Source organism: Lolium rigidum, chromosome 4, assembly GCF_022539505.1.
Source record: "Lolium rigidum isolate FL_2022 chromosome 4, APGP_CSIRO_Lrig_0.1, whole genome shotgun sequence".
NCBI classification, from domain to species: domain Eukaryota; kingdom Viridiplantae; phylum Streptophyta; class Magnoliopsida; order Poales; family Poaceae; genus Lolium; species Lolium rigidum.
Window position 1 is genome coordinate 108,441,039 of NC_061511.1, and position 21,133 is coordinate 108,462,171.

The following is a 21,133-nucleotide window of genomic DNA, read 5'->3' on the forward strand; positions in this document are numbered from 1 at the left end:
GAGAAGAGGAGATGTGGGATTGAAGGTGGAGGGACTTATGCCTTCACTGCACTGCCAGATCCATGGCGATGGTATGATTCATCTGTCGTTGCTCCATATCCCCTCCCCCAATTTCTTTCCAATAAAATCGATGCCGGTCATGTGCTCCCTGTCTATTCTGCTGTGTCCATGGTGGGTGGAGCAAAGTATCTTGGAAGTGGATACATGGCTAGGGGTTCTCAGGCTGCTTTCTTCTGGATTTATTCAGCTGGGGACGCGCGACGGCGACGACCGTCTTGCCTCAGCTTCCTATGGTCGGTAGGCGGCCCTCCTTGGCCACAATCTAGTGGTTCTTCAACCTCCTGGCTGCAGGCCACCTCGGAGGCTCTTCAGCTCCAGTCGAATGTACAACAGAGATGCTGTCCCAAGTGGTTCGTCCCCGGTGTCGGCATCGCTGCTCCGGCTGTTGAGCTCGTCATGGAGATGCGGTGGAGAAGGACTCTATGGATTCGATTGCTTTCTCAGTTTCTTTTCGAGGTCCTTAGTGTAAAAGTAAAGGTCCTGTTTGCAATTTTCTTTTTCCTCTTGGACTGTACTGCAATTTTCTTTTTCCGGACCCAACCCTTGTTCAATTTTTTTTAAAACAATATTATTATATTGTATGTTGCACACTTACTAGTGGTCGAGTACTCGAGTGAGACGATCGAGTAGGGGTGTTTGTTTGGGCTTTTATTGGCTTTCCAGTAAAAAAAGCCACCCAAACGAAACAAACGGGGTGGCTGTGCTTTGGGCTTCGCCGAAGCCACCGAACGAAATAGGCAAATAAGGAAAAGCACCTTTAGAGGCGTTTCGGGCGGCTTCCCGCGGCTTTCTCCTAAGCGAGCGAAGCGATATCCACGTTCGGACATGTCGTTCGGGATAATTACGAGTAGTGTGCCACCCTGAGCCAAAAGGTGTCGCGTGCCATCTTCTCCCTGCCTCCCTAACCATACCGGTCATTCCCCACCCCCACAATGACCCGAAAACTGCGCCGCCCTTGCTCGCGTATGAGCACGAGTCCCCGAATCCTTCTCGACTCCCACCGGCGAACAGCTTCGTCCCCAACGCCGGACATCTTCCCCGCCGCCAGTCCTCCTCCCCGTCGCTGAGTCCTCTCTGCTGTCGAGTCGCCCGTCTCTTGCTGTTATCGTCCCTCGACCTGCGCCGTCCAAGATCGATGGGGCCGCCCGATTCGCGTCGTCGACGTGCTGTCGCCCCCTGGACCAACATCGCCTCTGCCTCCCGTTGGATCTGGTTAAAGCTCAGGCATGGGATTCATCAAAGATCTAGCCTCTAGGGGATCTCGCGCTGACGGGTCCTTCACCTCGGTCCTGTGTTGATGCGTGGGAAAAAGATGGAGCACACGCAGTGGATCTGCATCTGTGTGACTTCAGTACTCACGATGGATATGATTGAGGAAAAAGACCTTTTTTTCATGGAGGAAAACGATAATTATTTAGTGTTGACCGGTAGTAGTATATTGTATATCTGGATGGACATTTTGTTTTCGTGTAATCTTGTTATTTTTATAATCACATAATCAGCGTAAATAATTAAATACATGTTATTGAAATTTGGATAATTTAGACAGTTCATCTCTTTGTAGCGAGCAGCCAGCTAATTTGCCAAACAGTGAAAATTAAAACAGCAGCTTTTTCTACGCAGCAGCTTTTGGTGCAGCTTTTCCTGCAGGGTCAGCCAGCCACAGCCGCCCTAAACTGGCCACATGCCAGCGAGAATACTTCGGAAGCTCCCAGATCTCCCCAAAACCCTAGCCCATCGAACCTTCTAGAATCCCCATGGACGGCCTCGCGGCGCCCTCGCCTTCCCATTCCGGCGCCACCTCCGGAGGCGGCGCTTCCAACCGCAAGCGGAAGCTTCCGCCGCCGTCCCTCTCCGACGCCACCGCCGACGAGGACGACGACACCACCGCGCCGTCGTCCCCCGCAACCTCCCCATCTTCGCCTTCCCGCCCGTCATCTCCGTCCTCCTCTCACTCAGACGAAGATGACGACGACTCCCTTACCACCTTCACCGCTGCCCGCCTCGACGCCGCGCCGACCTCCTCCTCCGGCAGGCCCCCCAAGCCCGATTCCTCGTCCGCATCTGCCGTCACAGCGTCTGCGGTGGCTCCCAAGAACGACGCTGCGTCTGCTGCGGCAGGCGACGGAGATGAGGACTCCAAGGGGCTCTTCACGGACAATATACAGACCAGCGGCGCCTACAGCGCCCGCGAGGAGGGCCTCAAGCGCGAGGTGGAGATTTGGTTTCGAGTTTCTTGTTTGATTATTGGTAACCGCTTGCTGGATTGTAGAGTAATCAAGTGTTCATTAGAATGCGAATTTTCTAAGGTAGGTTAATTTGATCTGCAGGAAGATACAGGGAAGCTGAAATTTCTGTGCTATTCTAATGATGGAGTTGATGAACATATGATTTGGTGTGTATTATAATTCATTTGACAGCTACGAGCATATGATGGGAAGTTTGTTATTGACTGATGTGTCTTCCTCAGGTTGGTAGGTTTGAAGAATATCTTTGCGCGGCAGCTCCCTAATATGCCTAAAGAGTATATTGTCCGACTTGTTATGGATAGGTAATTCCCAATCTAATGTGCTCCCATTTGATAATTTAGATACTGCCAATGTTGGCTTACTTTTGAAAGTTGCTTAAATATCTTGATTCTTTAGTAGTAGTAGCTAACCGTTTTTTTTGTTTGGCAGAACTCACAAGTCAATGATGGTTATCAGGAATAATAATGTTGTAGGAGGCATTACTTACCGCCCTTATGCAAGGTATATTGTTGCCATTTGAGAGTTAACATTTATTCGGTCTAACCGGATTGAGAGTTCATAGTGATCTGTAATGATGTGATTGTCTCATATACTGTCAGACAACAGTACTCATTCTTGGAATCTATGTTTTATTTATCTCAGTGCAATTAGCAGATTAGATTTATGATAGTGATATGTTCAGATTGCAGGATGGTATGTTTAATTTGATATATGGCTGTTATTTTGGTTATAATATACTCTGTTTCACACCATGTCAATGATATCCCTTTTCTGCTGGACAAGTTAACGTCTGAATGCATAAGTTGTGGCCTAATTCTTCTTCGAAAAATTGTAGCCAGAGGTTTGGTGAAATAGCATTCTGTGCCATTACAGCCGATGAGCAAGTTAAAGGCTATGGAACAAGGTTAATGAATCATCTGAAGCAACATGCTCGAGATGCTGACGGTCTCACTCATTTCTTGACTTATGCAGATAACAATGCCGTTGGCTATTTTGTAAAGCAGGTTTGGCTATCTGACCTTGAAGAAATTATTCCTAAATTTATTGTGTGTGGCTATCTGAAGCAGCATGTATAAATTACACCTGAGCCTTATATTCTCCATGTGTACACGGTCTCCAATGGCATCATTAGCCTTTGTAGGCATATGTTAGTAGAAAATTACAAATTTTTGTGTTATGCAAATATTTTTGAAGAAAATCTATAGATACTATTTTCACCATGCCAATCTATTCTTTTCTGTTTATCTTAGTAGAACTTTTTAAGGTTTGACTGCTCGCTTCCTATGAACTCATCTATTTATGAGTAGAGGTAGTATAGTTTATTTAAAACTATACTTGTGTTTTTCATTTGCAGGGTTTCACAAAGGAGATCACTTTTGACAAAGAAAGATGGCAAGGGTAAGCCTGCTGTGAAGCATATGTTCGTAAATTATGTTTTCTTATCAACTTATTATGTCCTTGAGAGTATGATATTGATATATCGAACTGTCACATTACAACTGCTAATTTAACAGTTGGCTGGTTCTAGGTACATCAAAGACTATGATGGAGGAATATTGATGGAGTGCAGAATTGATCAAAAGTTGCCATATGTTGATCTGGCAACGATGATTCGGCGTCAAAGACAGGTTTAGTGACAGGCCAATAGCTGCCCTGATCATCAATTGCAAGCAATTAGCTTATACCAATCTCTCATTGATGTCATGTATGTGTGATGTTAAGCCATCACTAAAGTAGGCACAATGTTCTGAAAAATAAATCTACTAGGCCTTGGCACTCGGCCAAGTACTCAGAACAGGCCGGCTTCCTGCTACGAGTATGCGAAATAAAACTATACTGGTTTAACAGGGTTTGTGCACCATCTGTGTTCTATTCACTGGCCTTCAATCAGGTGCATGCCTTGCTCAAGTGGTTTATGAATACCACCGTTGCGATGGTTGGGTTTCCCATATAGTGCACGGAGGGCTGTCGTGAGTCCTGATCTTGAAGATCAATGACTGACTTGGTGCCTCGGTTTGAGACAGGGTCTACCGGTGGTAGCGTGAACTTTGTGACTGCAGACCATGGCCACCTGATTGCAGCGGGGATGCCAGAGTAGAGTTTTCAGGAGGCATGCTGCAATCCACAAAGCGGGAGAAATTGATTACTTGATTGTTAGATTAGGGTATGAGGAAGCTTTAGCAATGGCCCAGGCTCTGAGGTACTGAAACCATCAGGAAATGGGCCATGCATGCGAGGGTCCTTACTCCTTACATAAGGGGAACTGGACGGGAAGCAGGGAGGGGAGTGGGTTGTCTTGGGGCCTGGTTCGGCTGACGGGGCATTGTGGCGCCCTTGGGGCTCAATTTTTTTCCTTTCCCTATCCCTTTTGTGTGGAATTGCTGACAGTGGATCAGGAAATGGGGCCTATGGCCAGTATTATCACATGGCATAGTTGTTTCACTGATATCAAGTGACTTAGAAGTTGTCAATTATACTTGCCAGTTTTTTACTTTCTAGTTCTTACTGATGGGTTACAATCGAAGTGCATTACATTAGCTTCATGTTTTCTGGTCCCTCTTGCTTCTAGTTTTCTGTTTCATGATGAATATTGCCATTTCGCCATGCCTTTTCTTTTTCTTTTCATCCTTCTAGCATCAAATATGCAATTGTTTCGTATTAGTTCATTTTGGTAACGATTCCTCTTTCTACTCTGCAGGCAATTGATGAGAAGATCAGAGAGCTTTCTAACTGCCATATTGTTTATTCAGGAATTGATTTTCAAAAGGTTAGCTTTTCTTAAGAGGAATGTGTTCCGCTGAAAATTGTGTTGTAGTGCTAGGTAAAAGCGCTATTCAGCTTTTTATATCCCCTTGATAATATATGTTATCCCTATTTTCCAGTATTGATATGATTTTTTGCCAAATAAAAGGACATGGATAATGCTGTCTCATACAAGGAACGCATTACGTGAATAATTTGGTCGGTTGCATGGGTGATTCTGCCTTCTGTCGGATGTTGTTCTCATTTTGGATAAATACTTTATTTTCCTACTTTGAAAATTCTGAGTTGGTGGTTAGTTCATTTCTCAGCTCCACTCTTACTAGCATGTGGGACCACATTTTTTTGCGTACCTGCTAATATTCTCATTCCGTCTCTATGTTCATGTAGGGCTGTCAAAAATATTCGAGCTCGATAAACTGTTTGAACTCGGCTTGCTAAAAACTCGGCTCAAGGTCTTAACAAGCCGAACTTAAGCCTTGCGTGTAGCTTGCGAGCCTGGCGAGCTCGAGCTCGAACAGTTCGGCGAAACTCACATGCCCTCAAGTCCATCCATCGATGAACGATAGCAGTAGGTCGTCTAGCTTGTTGTTTGTGTCATCAAAAGCAAGTCCAGGCCTGCGTACCCAACTGCTACAACTACGACTCAATAGGCAATCTTATAAATAGTAAAAATAAAGAAAGCCCAAACAATGCCAGATTGTAATTTACTACTCCACCTAGAACTACTACACTGGCCGGTGAAACTACTTCATGGCCTGGCATGGGCCATGTGGATTACTTGCGTGCTTTGCATCCTTGATACCTTGATTTGTCCCACCTTGCTTGTCGTAGAAAATAGCACGGAGCACAGGCTGTAAGAGAGGGGATCAGGGAATGGTTTGCCTGCACAATTGCAAGCGTCCACCCTGATGCAGTATGCTGGCTGGCACGAAACAAATTAAGATTTTTTATAGGCTGTAGGCTCGCGAGCCGAGCTTGAGCTTTTGGCTTGGCTCGAAACATAAAACGAACTTGAAATGAGCCTACCTGTATTTGCTCGAGTTCGGTTCGTTGACAGCCTACCACCAGATTACTATGTGGTAGCTAACTTGTTATCTGGAATGTGGTGATTGTTTGCCACTACATGTTTGCTTCATAAAAAACTGATGCATACTTCTGTAGCAAAGCTCGGGGCACTATGCTAGTTGTAGTAAAGTTTGAGGTGTGCCTTGTTTGGAATGAAGCGTCACTGAACTATGCATCTTGTTATATTTTTGTCTCATCATGTTTTGTCTCTACACTAAACGCGACAAGGCACAGGAAAATAAATAATTTAAATTTCCGGATGTCTATATGCACTGGTGTGCACATTTTGTTTTGTTCAACATGGCATTTAAAGTTGATTCTTTTCAGAAAGAAGCTGGTATTCCAAGAAGACTGATGAAACCAGAAGATATCCCTGGTTTGAGTAAGTTGTATTATATGTAAACCTATTATTCTGTGTTCACACTCTAAATCTGGTCTGGTAGTCTATTTAACTTGAACACCCTTTGCAACCCTTCTCTATCATCTACAGCTGGCTGTTCTAATGCTTGCAGCATGTTTGGTACGTCTAATAGAGATGCTGTCCCTGTAGCTTATAGGCAACTTCCTCTACCTTCTACAGCTGGCGGTCTTAATGCTTGCAGCATGTTTGGTACATCTAATAGAGATGCTGTCCGCTGTAGCCTATAGGCAACTTCCTCCCACTTCTATAAAACTTTGTAGGGTCCCACATACTCCCTTCGTTCCTTGATGTAAGGTATATAGTTATTTGAGGAAAATTCTGAAATCTAGGGTGTATAGCGTCGCACCCCACTCGTCTAGACAATTTTTTTAGGGATTTGATTACGTTTCCTTATCTCATGCAAACTATTCTACTTTCTCATGTCAATTACTCGGGGGTAATCTCGCCCAAAACTCTACACGTTCGTTTTTAATTTGTGTGCCATTAACTATACATCCTATATTTTGGAAAGGATGGAGTACTTGTTTTTACTCTAAATCTTTTAACCCCTCAAACAAGTTTTACCTGAAGATATCCAAGTTTTCTGGTTGTACTTCTGGGGCACGTTTCGTAGGTTGCATGTCTTCCAGCTAGGCCCTGGGGAGATGGAAGTTGGACTGATTGGTTTGCTGGGCTCCCTCCGCGTTGTGACCCGCATATACTCGCGTTTTGGGCCTGCCCTGTGGGAGCCCCAAATTAAGCCCAGTCTACCAAACACGCCCTTGGTAGACCGGTAGCTAGTTTTTGGAATCTCTCATTGGTAGGAACATTAGTGGTGCAGCTTTACCTTGTATTGACCAAACAAATGTGTCTACAATTGTAAAGTGGAACTTGTAGAGGATGCTATTCAGTATTTAATGGTATCTTAAAATAAAGGTGCGTCTATCTGTTTGTAGTTTTGGACGTTTAGCTTTTGCTTGTTGATTTAATAATAAAGTAATGATGCAAATTTGACAGTACTATTATGTTATGCAGGGGAAGCTGGATGGACTCCTGATCAGTGGGGGCATTCCAAATCACGTTCGTCATTTTCCTCGGATTACAACACGTACAGACAGCAGCTTACTGGCCTCATGCGGTTGTTGTTGAAGGCAAATATTTTATCTTCACTAATCTATTTATATGGCGTGTGTGTGTGTGTGTGGCTTTTGCTTGGCTGAGTTGGATGGTATGCACTTTCTTTCGCCAATCATAAAAGCTTTATGCAACCTCCTATTCCAAAGACTTGGCAAATCTGCAAAAAGAGACTGCCTGCTTGTAAAATGAAATGGATATATCATGTAGCCTGCCAGTTTAATAAGGACTACTTGTGTTTCAGAGCTTGATCGATCGTACTGATGCCTGGCCTTTTAAATAGCTGGTGAATAGGTATATCATGTAGCCTGCCAGTTTAATAACGACTACTTGTGTTCCAGAGTTTGATCGATCATACTGATGCCTGGCCGTTCAAAGAGCCGGTGGATTCCCGTGATGTTCCAGACTATTACGATATTATCAAAGACCCTATTGGTGAGTTCAACTAATTTATGGCTTACCTTTCTGTCATCCAGACGTCAACCTTTCAGAACATATGTAGCATACTAGTTTAAGTTGAGTAGTTGCTGCTTGTTTGCAGATTTGAAAACGATGTCGAGAAGGGTCGAGTCGGAGCAGTACTATGTTACCATAGAGATGTTTGTAGCCGACTTGAAAAGAATGTTTGTCAATGCAAGAACCTACAACTCTCCTGATACAATCTATTTTAAATGCTCCACTCGGTGAGTGACAAACTTAGAAGTTGTCTCTGCATATCGGTTTCTTTGAAATATTGGTTCTGGTTATCAGGTGGCTTCTGGAGTTTTTTGCTGCTTGCTTTATTATCTGGTTTTAGAACTTAGGCAAACGATTGAGCACTGCTTGTTTTCAAAACCAAAACCAAGCACCCAGCTTCAATCTCACAGTGATTGGTTTCGCTGATTTTGATCCTGCAGGTTAGAGGCCTACTTCACAAACAGAATCCAGGCTCACCTTGCCCAGGCTGCCTCAGCGAAGAACTAGGCTGATGACCGCGCACTGGATATGGTTACTTATTTGAAGCGTGGTAGCTGCAGACGTGCTAGTAATTGCCTTTGAGGCTTCAAGCAATGTGTTATTAATATAGCATCTTGTCCCGATAATACTTGGAAACCAGTTCAAATTGTTGCTCTCTTTAGCCTTATTATTTTGGGAACACTTGTTCTCAATTCTCGAACGCCCAACTTGCAAAACCCAAAAGAAGGTGAAACGATGATACAAATCGAACAATATTTATATTATCTTGGGGAATTTGTTCACTTGAAGTTCGTTAATTGTAACTTGTTAAATTATTTGTACTCCCTCCGTCCGTCCCATGAAGTTGTCTAAGATTTGTCAAAATTTGGATGTATCTAAATGCTATTTAGTGTCTAGATATATCCAAATTTTAACAAATTTGATGGAAGGAGTACTATTTTTGAGGTAAAGAAATGACATTTTACACTAAAAATAGAGAATTAGACATGAGCTATGCTCTAGCTTCCCATGCGTGAACCCCTCTCCTCAGATCATCCATCTATTTAGTTATATCAAGGCTCCTTCCTACTAGGTTCCATGATTGCAAAGTACCCCAGTGGACTTGCACTTGGCATAAGAGCATCTCTGTGAACAGAGCCGTATAAACGTGAATTGAAAAGTCGAAGTTCACTTCACCGAACTCGTGTTAACTTGTCGAAAAATCTCTGGCGCAGAGCCCGGAAACTAAAACTGTAGAACAAATCTCGTAAACCAAAACTGTAAAATTCACAAAATTGTAAAATAGAGTTCTACAGTTTTGGTTTACGGGCTCTATTCTGCGCCTGCGGCTTCCGAACCTGTAAAGGCAGGGTTTATCAAAGAATTTGCATATGATCAAACAAATGACATAATCAAATGCAAATAGTTCATAGTGCAGATATCAAATGACATAATCATAGCAAATAGTTTATAGTTCACCATCTCCTCTCACCGTCGGCATCAAACCGAGGTTGGCCCGCCATGACCATCATCGCCACCACCTCCATGAGTCACCGAACCACCACCACTTGCCTCTTCATGAGCTAGTCTTCGTCTCTCCATGATCTTCGCCGAGGCCTCCTTCCACCACTCCATTTGTTGCTCATTCATGACTTTTGTGTTCATCATCATGATCTTCCTCTCTTCGGTCAATAGTTGCTTCATTGCTTTGACCTTCTTCACGTTGATCCTCATCTCCTCCAACTTGGCCTTGTTCCTTGCTTCCTCTCGGTTGGCTTCAACCTTGGCAAGACTAACCTCTTTCTTCTTCTCGATGATGACAAGTTTGGTCTCCAAAGTCTTGGCCGCTATCACCTCCTTGGACTTCATCATTTGATCAAACTCGTCCCTCAACAATGCTGCCTCCCCCTCGAGCTTGAGCCTCTCTTTGGCCTTCTTGTTTCCCTCCGGCTTGTCATTGTTCCGGCCCTCCTTCTCGTCTTCGGTATCGTCGAGCGCAACCATTGCAGCTTTCTTGGGTGCTACTTCTTCGTCCCTCAATTTCCACTTGGGGAGGTGTTGAAGCACATCAAAGCAATGACGCATGGTGAAGCTCTTGCCCTTGCTGCCGGCCATGTCTCTGTACCCCGCATCGGCAATGCGGTCCTATATTTGCAAAACCAAACACAAATCGTCAATATATGGTCACCAAACGAAACTAAAATTGTACCAACACAAAATCGAGCAAAATCACTCACATATTCATCCACAGTTGCGCCGCTAGGAGGATTCGACACCACTTGATCCATTGCTGCCGTCCACCGGCTGCATGCCGGTTTGATCGCGTCCCAACGTCCTTGGAGGGATCGGTACGTGCAATCGACAGGATGACGAACGCGCGGCATCAGTTTATGGAATTTGTCCTCGATGCGTTGCCAGTACCGCTTCCTGGTTTGATAGGTGTCGGAGACTGCGTCCATCCCCACAGCGGCCCAAGCTCGGCACAAGGTCGCGTCTTCTATTTAGTGTAGTTGTTCGCATGTCTCTTTTTCCTCTTTCCATGGCCTCGACCTCAACCACACCCTCGTCCCCTTCATCTTCTTCCCCTTCTTCCGCATCGTCCTCATCTCCGCCCATCCCAACGTCGAACGGAGCGAGTGGGGTAATGTTTACCTCGTCCAACATCTCCATGTATGAGGTGTTGTCGTTCCTAACAGTACGCGGCCTCAATATCTACTCGCAATGAAAACCGAGGAAGAGTTGTAATTTGTACCTTGTTGACCCGTCGTCGAGCACGTCCTAGGCGACGTTCGCGGTGGCTTCTGGCGGCGGCGGCGTTGACGGGGATGGGAACGTAGGCGGGGCGCCACGGCTCGTTGTCGCCTTCAATTTCATCCTCTTCGGTGCCGAATTCTTGGGTCTGGCGCGGGATGCCTTCTGCTTCGATGCGACCGCCGGGACATCAGCGCTGGCCGCTGCGACACCGGCTTGCGGGACTACATGCGTTCCCGCGCCGCCGCTTGACCTCGCTCATCGACAAGACCATGGTAGCGACATCGGCGGGGGTGGCGGGGGTCGCCAGGGTGGTTGGTGTAGCGGCGGAAGCTCCGGTGACCGCGGGAGAGGGTGGCGGGACTTGCGAGCTAGCAACGGCGGCCGACTAGGTCGATTTGCGACTCATGGTGACGAGATCGGACGACGGCGGCGCAGAGGACGGTGAGGGCGCGCAGATCGGCGGCGGCGGCGGTTGGGAGGAGGTGAAACTTCCCTCGAGCGCAAACTAGGAATTGTGTTCGGGTTGCGTTCGGTTCGCTCCTTCGGCCCCTACAAACACAGGCCGAGTAGGGGTTTCAATCTCGGACCGATTTTTTTTCTCCAGTTTCGCCTATCTGATCTGCGCCGATTTACGAACTGAACGTTTAAAATTGCGGTTCCTGTTTACGGCTAGGAACCTCCTGTCCTCCTCCCACCTCTTCCTCCTTCCATCCCTATCCAATCTTCTATGACTCTTTCGAATCTCCCTTTCAAAGCCCAAATCAACCACACCCGGATCCTATCTTCCAGTAGGCGCTCGCACTCCGTCACCCACGAACACCAAACACCATCTCTTGCCCCCACCCTCTACGAGACATTTTGTGCACGAACACTTTGAAGGTGCTGATAATAGAGGCTCTCCTTGGGCTGATACTCATCGCAGTTGGGCAGATCTAGAGGAAGGGCCACCTATGGAGGACCAATCACTCTGTCCAATCAGGACGGAAGGAAGCGCAAATGCGCCTCTCAACCTCCCACAAATTGCGGTGGGATTGCAGGCAATGAGTATTGGAGATCAGCGTCATAATCAAAGCTAGGCGGAGGAAGATAAGTATGATTATGAAGGTTGCCTGCTCCGGACGTACTCTCAAAAATCTGTCTCCCCCATGACAAGAGCACGGAGAAGCAACTTTCACAGAATTTCGCAGGTTCAAGGCTCACTTTACCTCCTTTGAAGCCATGATGTTTGTGTTCACAAGGCAGCCCTAGGTAGTTGGCTCGGATATCATGCTTATTAAGCTTGAAAATCCTAACAAAAAGGAGACCACCAAGGAGAACTACAAGTTTGAGTTCATATACATCACTATTAGAGCTTATGGCATTCCCAGGAAACATAGATCCTTTAAGCTGTTCAGGGACATCCTAAATCTGGTGGACACATAATCGGAGTTTCATGAGTTCAGGTAGCAGATTATATTTGGGGAATAGCAAAGTTAAGAGTCTGTGCACTAGTAATTGATCGTATCAAACTGCTCTATTCGGGAAATGAATATGGAATCACTTATTTGCATTATGAGAAGATATGGAGAATTTGCTTATTTTGTGGAGTCATGTTTCACTTCCTTTTTCCATAATGTGTGTTGAAACGTAGATGTAGAAATCGCATTGTTTCCATTAAAGATGCTCAAGGAAATGTTCTCCATGATCCTGATGATGTTGCTCAAGAATTTGTGAACTACTTCCAAAATATTTTTCACTCTTCTTTTCCTTATAATGGCAGGTCCTATTTGCACTCTTCTTTGCCACAAGGAACTAATGACTATACTTATTCCATGTCCGACAAGCAAGAAATTTTGTAGATTCTCAAATCAATGAAGAAGAATGCTTATCCGGGTCCAGATGGCTTCAACTAGCGTTTTATCTTTCGGCATGGGATTGGATAGGGGATGACGTCACAAAGGTGGTGCAAAATTTGTACTCCACAAGTATTCTTCCTCCACGCCTAAATGATACTCACATTGTTCTTATTCCAAAAAAGGTGGCATGCCACCTCCCTTATGATTTTAGGCCTATTAGCTTATGCAATGTCATATATAAAATCATCTCTAAATCTCTGTCTAATAGATTGAAAATGCACCTTTCAGACTATATTCATCCCTCGCAACAAGCTTTCATTGAAGATAGGCATATTAGTAATAGCATTATCATTGCGCACGAAATTACTCACTCCTTTTCGCTTGCTTCTTGCAAAAATCAAGATTTTATGATAAAATTTGACTTGGCAAAAGCCTTGGATAGACTGGAATGGCACTTCACTGCTTCGGCTTTGGCACGTAAAGGGCTTGATGGTCATTTCATCAATTTGATCCACACTTGTATTGATTCACGAAACTTCTTAGTGCTTATAAATGGTCAAGCTTATGGTAGATTCAGGAGTAGTAGAGGCAATCGACAGGGTTGCCCCCTATCACCTACTCTCTTTGTCCTTGCGGTTAATGAGCTATCGGTGACACTACAGCAAGCCGCCCTACAGGACAGATAGTTTTCTGGTATTTCGCTTGGACCAGATTGTCCTCTCATACACTCCCTCATGTTTGCAGATGATCTCCTAGTTTGTGGGAAAGCAAATATTCAGGAAGCTTGCTCTATATTTCATATTATATATCAATTTTATCAATGCTCCGGCCAAATCCCTAATTGGAACAAATCATCTATATTGTTTAGTAAAAATTTCGGCTTGCAGAAAAAGCAAGGTATCAAGCGATATTCCAGGTGCTAGACATGGACAACAACACCATACATTTGGGGCACCTGTTGATTCTTCCGGCAAAAGATAGGTCAGTGGTTTATAACTTTATTTATGATAGGTTTAGATCAAAACTCAATGCTTACGAAGCCAATCATATGTGGCATGCGGCAAGGTTGACTTTAATCAAATTAGTGTTTGCTTCTATCCCTGTATATTATATTTCAAACATCCTCTATTCAAAAAAGTTCCTTAGCAAACTTACTGCCATTATAAGGAGTTTTTGGTGGTCAGGGATTAAGGGTGAACCCAACACCAAAAGCTTGTGTCCTCGGGCTTGGGATGACATTTGCACCCCTAAAGAGGATGGTGGGTTGGGCATCTGAAATATTCAGGCAATCAATCAAGGGCTCATTCTTTCAGCTGCATGGAGACTTGCCAAAGACCCCACTAGTCATCTGGCCTTGATCTTGCTGTCCAAATACCACCCAGACACCTCTATTTGGAAAGCTAAGGCAAACAAACCAAAATCCTCCTTTTGAGTAGCTATCCTCAAGGTCCAACCTCTTGTCAAATCCGCAGCCTTCAATCAAATCATTAATGTCAATTCTTTCATTTGGAGCTCTCCTTGGTTCCCTAGCTGGGAAAATATCCATGAGAATCTGATCATCCAACCATCCCTTTTTTATACCCAACTGTTGTAAGGGATCTTTGGCTTCCAAATAAAAAAATCTGGAACATTGAACTCATTCGGAAACTTTTTGCTCCCCACGCAGCTCATGATATTATTAGGACACCTATTATTAATGCTCATGGTGATGATTACCTTTGCTGGAAACTAACCCCTGCAGGGAAATGGTCCTCTAAAAGTGATTACAAGCACTGCATGAGTAATTTGGTACTACCACCTAATCAACAGCCGAAAGAAGTGCCACCACAAGTCAAACACTTGATCCAATAGGTTTGGAAAGACAAGAAGATGATCCCCAGGGTGCAAACATTCGCATGGAGACTGCTTCAACGAGCTCTACCCACAAGTAAGCGTGTTGGTAGGTTCTCCATTCACATAGAAAAAGATTGCACCAGGTGTGGACTTGTAGTCGATGCTGCTTGGGAGCAGAACCTCGACCACCAACCATCCCCTGTAGGTCTTGGAGTCTTCATACGAGTCTCCGAGAACGCACATTGCTCACAGATGTTAATCTCAGCTTCCTCTGCTCCGGTTACTTCAGTTCTCCAGGCAAAAGCATCAACCTTGTTGTTGGCGATAAGAATAGCTGAGCTTCTGCAAATATAGGAACCACATATGCTCACTGATAACTGCACTGTTGCAGCAGCGGCGGCGGCAGATGACATCATGGAATCGCCTCATCATTGGGAGATCAGGCCACTCTTGGCATCGATCACCAACAATGAGGTTTTCAATGTCCAGAAGATGTTTCACATTAACAGACGCCTCAACTTCAATGCGCACCATCAGGCCAAGTTAGCAAGGAGGCTTCAGGATAGACCTTGTACTCTCAAGTGTCTTACTGTTTCTCAGGATTCTGGGCAATGCCCAATGTGTCGAGCCTTATTTTCTGATGTTATAGCATGTCTTTGCCTCTCCTTTGTAAAATGTTGTTAATTAATAAAACTTCAGTATTACAATTTTTTTTAATATCAAGCAGCAGATTATTACAGAAAAAATTCAGTTAGGGCAGCAGGCACACGATGTTCCTTTCCAGCGCCTTCGACCTTGGATTATTAGCTAGCGGATATTCCTACAGACTTTTCAGTGCAAGGACATAGTTGCAATCTAGTGTTTAGATCGTTTCAAAATCCCCATTTATTCAGGTTCCAAAGGCTATTTGAAATGCACAAGGGTAGAAGAGGAGGGATAGAGGCAGCAAGTACGCAGATGCAAAACAATCAGGGGACGAAGAACTTGCAGGTTGGGGAAGGATCATCAAGGCGAAAGATCAATAGTTGGAAGAAGGAACTGTACATCCACCAACAAACATCCATGGCAGGAGCTAGGCCCAGGGCGGTGCACTCAACAATACTATGATGCAGGCAGGAAACCTCATGTTGACAGCCAGTGCCACTCTAAACCATTATCAAAACCTGCTGCAAGCTCGTACCAGTCAACTCACTCAGCCTACTCTCACACAACACCTAGGCCTCTCCTTCGATCCTCATGCTCCAACGCCTCCCTTCATGTAACGGCCCAGCAAAATACTCCTATTACATTTTATTTGTTTTTTTTTCTTCTTTTGTGCACATGCCATCAATCACCTTGCATGTTTTAATAAAATCTCTATAAATTATTTTATTAAAATCTTATTTTTTTGTTTTGGAAAAATAACTCGTGTGGTTTATAAATAAACCTTCGTTTTCATATTTCTTATGTTACTATTTCTTTTGTTCCAACTCCGAACCAAAGTTTATAAAACATGAAAACGTTTTAAAAATCAGTTTTCCTCTTTTCTCTTTGCTTCCTCAAAGAATCGGTGAAAAAGAGAAGAAATTTAGAAGAGGAGAAAAGAAGCAATGAAGAGTCCAGCCCAAGGAAACAACACGCTGCCACTGTTCTGTCGTCTCCTTCAACGAGTCACGCAGGAAATGTGAAGCCTTCTCGTGGCCGATGTCACCTGATTTAGCTCAGCTCGAAGATGACTACCAAAGGGGAAGAGGAAACAATCTCGCTGGAAGATGAATTTGAAGAAGCCCTAGTGGAAGATGCTCAATGGCTAGCCGTGGCGAGGCTTCATCCGACCTTCAACCTGTTCACTGACTTATTATAGAAAGAGCTAGTGTAGACAAATAGTTCTAGCTGAAGCGTTCGTTTGATGCGACCATGGACTATAGTTAGTTTATTCGCAATTAGCTTCTTGCTTCCACTCCCTCCACCTCATGTTAAATACCTCCCCCTCTGCAGCGAACACTCCTCCGCCTCGCGCCGCCGTTTCCCTTCTTCCCTATCTCCACGCATGACAGACCGAGACAGTTTCAGAAAATTCAGACAAATTCCAAGCTTGCTGGAAGAAATCAATGCCGTCCCACCGCCCCGGCCATTCCCCGGCGCCGTCGAACCCTCCACAGGCTTCCTAGTAATCTCCACGTTCTCCTGAACCTTCCCATCGACTTCCTTCATATCTTTTCCGACGTGCCGACGGTGACGCCGTTTTGCTCGCAGCACCTCGCCGCCGGCGACCCTCCGTCGAACCGCGGTCCCAGCGCCTACTCCACCACGTCCGCCCAGCCGAGGCGCACCTTCCACCATCTTCTCCCTCGTAGTTCGCCCTCCATCGCCAGGGTTGTGCTCCAACTTTGATCCCTGCGTCCCCCGCTGTTATGCATCTATGTCAGATAGAGTTATCTTCGACAGTTGCTTGGTCCAAAAATCCGCAGCGTCTGAACTATCTCAGCATCTGAATTTCAGGTCGACTGGTTCGTGCCTTGGTTTCAGCCGTGAGCTCCTTTGTTCAATCCCCAAAGCTGCCAATTAAATCCGTCATATTTTCCCTTGTTTTGTTCAGATCTCACGCCGCCTGGAGTTGGTTCATTTGTACACGAGAGCAACTAAATCAACATCATCAAAGCAGCCTAGTGGCTACGGCCTTGAACTCTTTCCTGGTGGTATGTGCTGTTTCTCGTCGCCTGTGCCGGCCAGATCGCGCAGCATCTTTATGATAGCATGTTCTTATATTTCGTTTTCCTTTGCAAACCTTGTCTAATCACAACTCTTGTTTTATAAAACCAATTACTGCAACTATATGTCTTTTTCAATCAGAAAAATATGAGGAATCTTAATATGATATCCATATACTTGTTTGTATCTCGCATCAATGCCTTGCCGTGGTATTTTGCATCGCACGTAGTAGTTAAACGCGGAGTATTTGAGAATTGTCCGATATGACTTCCATCCATGCTATATATGCTAATAAACATTTAATCTTGCTGGTAGAAAAATAACATGAACCCTAATCTGTGTTGTCGGGATTCTAATTCCGCTTAAATTAGATAAGTTGCATTGCACCATATTTGTCATGCCATGCATATCATCTTGAGCATGCTGAATTCTTCTCCGTAGTTGTAAGATTTGCATCTGTTGTTTGTTGTAGCATTTGCTTCTTCCCGGATAGGATCACGAAGTGGTGATGTGAGATACGACAAGTTCTTCTGCAGCTTTTCACAGGCGAGCCCTCCCTCTTCACCTATTTTACATTTTGCTCTCCCTCTCATTGCTATCCATATGTTGCGATTATCGAGTCACGTGTCCTATTCCACTTGTTATCTCAATAATCCTATATGTATCATTCCGTACCATAGCCGTTGCTTGATGTTTGAGCCTTGCGAGTCGTAGACGTGTATAGATTCTGTTGGTTATCTCTCGATCTGTTATCGAGATATGTTGGGTTGTTGGGAATTATCACATGCTATATCAGTTGTTGAATATAATCATGGTTTACTTTAATGTTAACAACTAAAATTGCTAAGCAGCGGTATCTGTGAGCCCCTTTGCGAAAGCATCGGATCTTTGTCTTGCTAATGTCTCCTAGGACCAGATCTTGTTATCTGTTCCGAGATTGAGCGCTCTACCCGTACGTGGGGGAGTGGGACCCCCATCACCCACTACCTTTGCTCGAGTCTGTTTATTGGGAGCCACAACCTTGATTTTATTTTCTCATATGCACGATTTACTACATGTTGCCTTCGGGTGTATATTATGTACTGTATTCATATCGCGGGCCGCCTTATCCTGTGCCTAGTTGTTAATGCCTGCCTCGACGTTGTCGCAAACCTCTGGGTCCGCATCGGAGTACGACCGAACTTCGTCATGGGTAGCTTAGTTGGGTGGCTCCCATTAAACTTTCTCTTGCATTGGGAACAGTCTTGTTGTGAGACTCCACCTGTAGTAAGTGGGTTTGAGCATGCGTATGGTTACATTTGGGCAACCCATGCAGGGTGTACATCTTAGCGATAAGCCGTGTCCGCGGTTATGGACGACTTGGAATTGTATGGCTTGATCATAGAACAACTTACACCTTTACGTTGTTTCTAATAATTTGCTAATAACTTGCTTAGTAATATAGCATTACTACAACCAATATCTAATAAAACTTGTTAACCGTTGAGTTCCTTTTACATTGCTTCTCCGCCTTGTTGAAGGGAATATGTGTAATCGGCTGGGTTATGTTTGTTTAGTATTTAGTTGTTACCTTTTGCACTCTCTTATCTTCTCTGATTAGACGGATGTTGTAGCGGCTAATAACTTGCTTAGTAATATAGCATTACTACAACCAATATCTAATAAAATTTGTCAACCTTTGAGTGCCTTTTACATTGCTTCTTCGCCTTGTTGAAGGGGATATGTGTAATCGACTGGGTTATGTTTGTGTAATATTTAGTTGTTACCTTTTTGCGCTCTCTTATCTTCTCTGATTAGACGGATGTTGTAGCGTGTCTCTGTTAGTTATAGTTTTGCTGCCGCCTAACTCCACTATATAGTCCCGGCGATATATTCGCCTGGCAAGCACAACCATTTCTAGTCTCGCTAAGTACGTGTCGTAGTTCGTTCCTTTGTACTTATCCTTGCTTTTTCTTTCTCTTTTGTTGCCTCCTTTTGTCGGCAACCGATGTCCTGACTTCGATTGGTACGCGATGACGACGTTAGCAAGGTTACCCTTCCGGCTTGGCCTGAGTAGGGTTATGGACGCCACTGGTTATCTTCAGGACTCTTAGTCCCATTTGTATCTTGTCCGTACCCGGACGTATTCGATCTTATGTATGATTCAGATCTTTGTATTGTATATTTGACCAAAAAAGCTCTCCAACCAGTGGCGCAGCAGATCCATGCTGGCGAAAGTCCTTCTCGGCTTCAATGCGCCATCGCTGCTCCGCAGTCGTTCTACGCCAATCCATCTCCCGTCCCCAACCCGGGAGATGTTGCCGCAACATCTATCCCTCCAGATTCTGTCGGAGGAGACGGAATCCTTGGAGCCTGGCCTACAATCGGAGGAGCCGCATAATCGGAGAGCAGGACCCGTCACCGCGCTGGTGGATGGGACGTGAGGCATCTACCAACGCTGGAGGTAACTTCCAACCTCTGTAGGGGATTACTCATTATAAGTCGGGCGCTGCCACTTGGTGCCGCTAAAGTGGCACCGACAACTTGGGGACTGCCAGCGCTATTCGCCGACTTGGTAGCTCTCCTATGAGGGTCCATGTGCCACCCATTCTTACATCGCCATGTCGATCGGCTGCGAGTAGTGGCACTGCAAATGCAGTGCACCATGGCATCTAGTTCACATGACACTCATGACTATTGTTTGGGAATTATCTCACCTCCTCATGTGGTTGTAGATGCTACTCATGGCATTGATGTCGGTGGAGGTCAGACAAATGTTCGAGATGAAGCTGAATCTAGAGCATTTCTTGCTAGCCAGGATGTTTCGGTGCAAGAAGGTATTGGAATTGATAGCATGGATATGGGAAATGAGGCAGTGGCGCCAGCCTTCAAGGCGCCAAGGGCGCCATGAAAGCCCTAGGATGGAACTACCATGGTATGGGCAAGAACCTTGGTAGTGACAAAATGAGCTATCTTGCCAGAACGGTCTACTCAACGAAACCTCAGGTAATTTTCATCTCTGAAATCAAATCCACTAAGGTAAACTCTTCTGACCTTGTTAGTAGGTTTAATATGTCTGATGATATTGTAGTTCTCTCTCGACGTCGCTCGGGTGGGCTTTGGCTTATGTGGAGTGATGACCTGCAAGTCCATGTTCATAGTTCTAGTTTTCATGTTATCTTAGCTACGATTACTATTAGTACTACTAGTCAAGAGTTTGGGCTTATTTGTATATATGGTGATCCTTACCATCGCCAAACTAGTATGATATGGGATCAAGTGGGAGCTTTTGTGTATGATAACTATAATCTGCTGATGCTTTGTATGGGTGCATGAATGAGATTTTGTATGATATGGATAAAAACTCTCCGAATATTAATAGTGCTCGCATGAATGCTTTTCGTACCATTGTTAAGAATTGTGGTCTCTTTGATTTGGGTTTTAGTGGGCCATCTTACACTTGGACAAACAAGCGCTTCTCTTCTAAACCCACCTACGAACGTCTTGATAGATGCTTGGTGAATGTTGAATGTTGTATGAATTTTCCTATCTCTCATGTTTACAACATGCCTATTATTCATGGCATCAGTGATCATGTTGCCATCTTATTACCTATGGATGGTCCAGTTCGGAAGATTTAAAGGTACGTTCTTTCAAATTTGAAAACTGGTGGCTCAAAGAAAGTGACTTCCAATCTCTTGCGAAAGCTGAGTGGAGATATACTACAAACAAATCTTTCAATGCTAGGACTAACCATCTTGCATGTACTCTCAGAATTTGGTGTAGAAAGAGAAAACCTCTTCAACAAGAATTAAATAGTCTTGAGAATCAGATCAAATAAAATCAAATGAATCCTCTGCAGAAACAAGACCAAGCTCAAGAGACCTCACCAGTCACAAGGTATGAAGAAACGTTAACAAAGCTAACAGATTCTT

General features: G+C 44.6%; 1 protein-coding gene and 2 long non-coding RNA genes across 4 annotated transcripts; all 3 read left to right on the plus strand.

Annotated features, from left to right (window-relative positions):
* The first annotated feature begins 1,721 nt into the window (after nucleotides 1–1,721).
* Nucleotides 1,722–8,909, plus strand: LOC124650352 (histone acetyltransferase GCN5). Of its 2 annotated transcripts, XM_047189885.1 has the most exons (13): nucleotides 1,724–2,273; nucleotides 2,391–2,455; nucleotides 2,531–2,611; nucleotides 2,739–2,810; nucleotides 3,145–3,313; nucleotides 3,664–3,707; nucleotides 3,838–3,937; nucleotides 5,008–5,076; nucleotides 6,465–6,519; nucleotides 7,573–7,688; nucleotides 8,013–8,106; nucleotides 8,213–8,354; nucleotides 8,568–8,909. In XM_047189885.1, the coding sequence occupies exons 1-13, from the start codon at nucleotides 1,818–1,820 to the stop codon at nucleotides 8,632–8,634; spliced, it is 1,530 nt and encodes a 509-aa protein (XP_047045841.1). In that variant the 5' UTR covers nucleotides 1,724–1,817; the 3' UTR covers nucleotides 8,635–8,909. The 2 variants fall into 2 exon arrangements, with proteins under 2 accessions (XP_047045842.1, XP_047045841.1); XM_047189886.1 differs by lacking the exon at nucleotides 8,568–8,909 and having other exon boundaries at nucleotides 1,722–2,273; nucleotides 8,196–8,311.
* Nucleotides 8,910–16,822: 7,913 nt separating this feature from the next.
* LOC124705930 lies at nucleotides 16,823–18,223 on the plus strand. Its single transcript, XR_007004200.1, has 3 exons — nucleotides 16,823–17,009; nucleotides 17,107–17,206; nucleotides 17,692–18,223. It is a non-coding gene; the product is annotated as an uncharacterized LOC124705930 (long non-coding RNA).
* A 1,181-nt stretch (nucleotides 18,224–19,404) lies between these two features.
* LOC124705768 lies at nucleotides 19,405–20,613 on the plus strand. The gene is made up of 3 exons (XR_007004154.1): nucleotides 19,405–19,662; nucleotides 19,934–20,204; nucleotides 20,290–20,613. It is a non-coding gene; the product is annotated as an uncharacterized LOC124705768 (long non-coding RNA).
* Nucleotides 20,614–21,133: the final 520 nt, after the last annotated feature.

Bases quoted from the DNA above. Each gene is read 5' to 3' on its own strand.
- LOC124650352 (XM_047189885.1), top strand. From the start codon at position 1,818: ATGGACGGCCTCGCGGCGCCCTCGCCTTCCCATTCCGGCGCCACCTCC. The intron at 2,456-2,530 runs GTGTGTATTATA...TGTCTTCCTCAG, and splicing joins GTTGATGAACATATGATTTG to GTTGGTAGGTTTGAAGAATA. The intron at 5,077-6,464 runs GTTAGCTTTTCT...GATTCTTTTCAG, and splicing joins CAGGAATTGATTTTCAAAAG to AAAGAAGCTGGTATTCCAAG.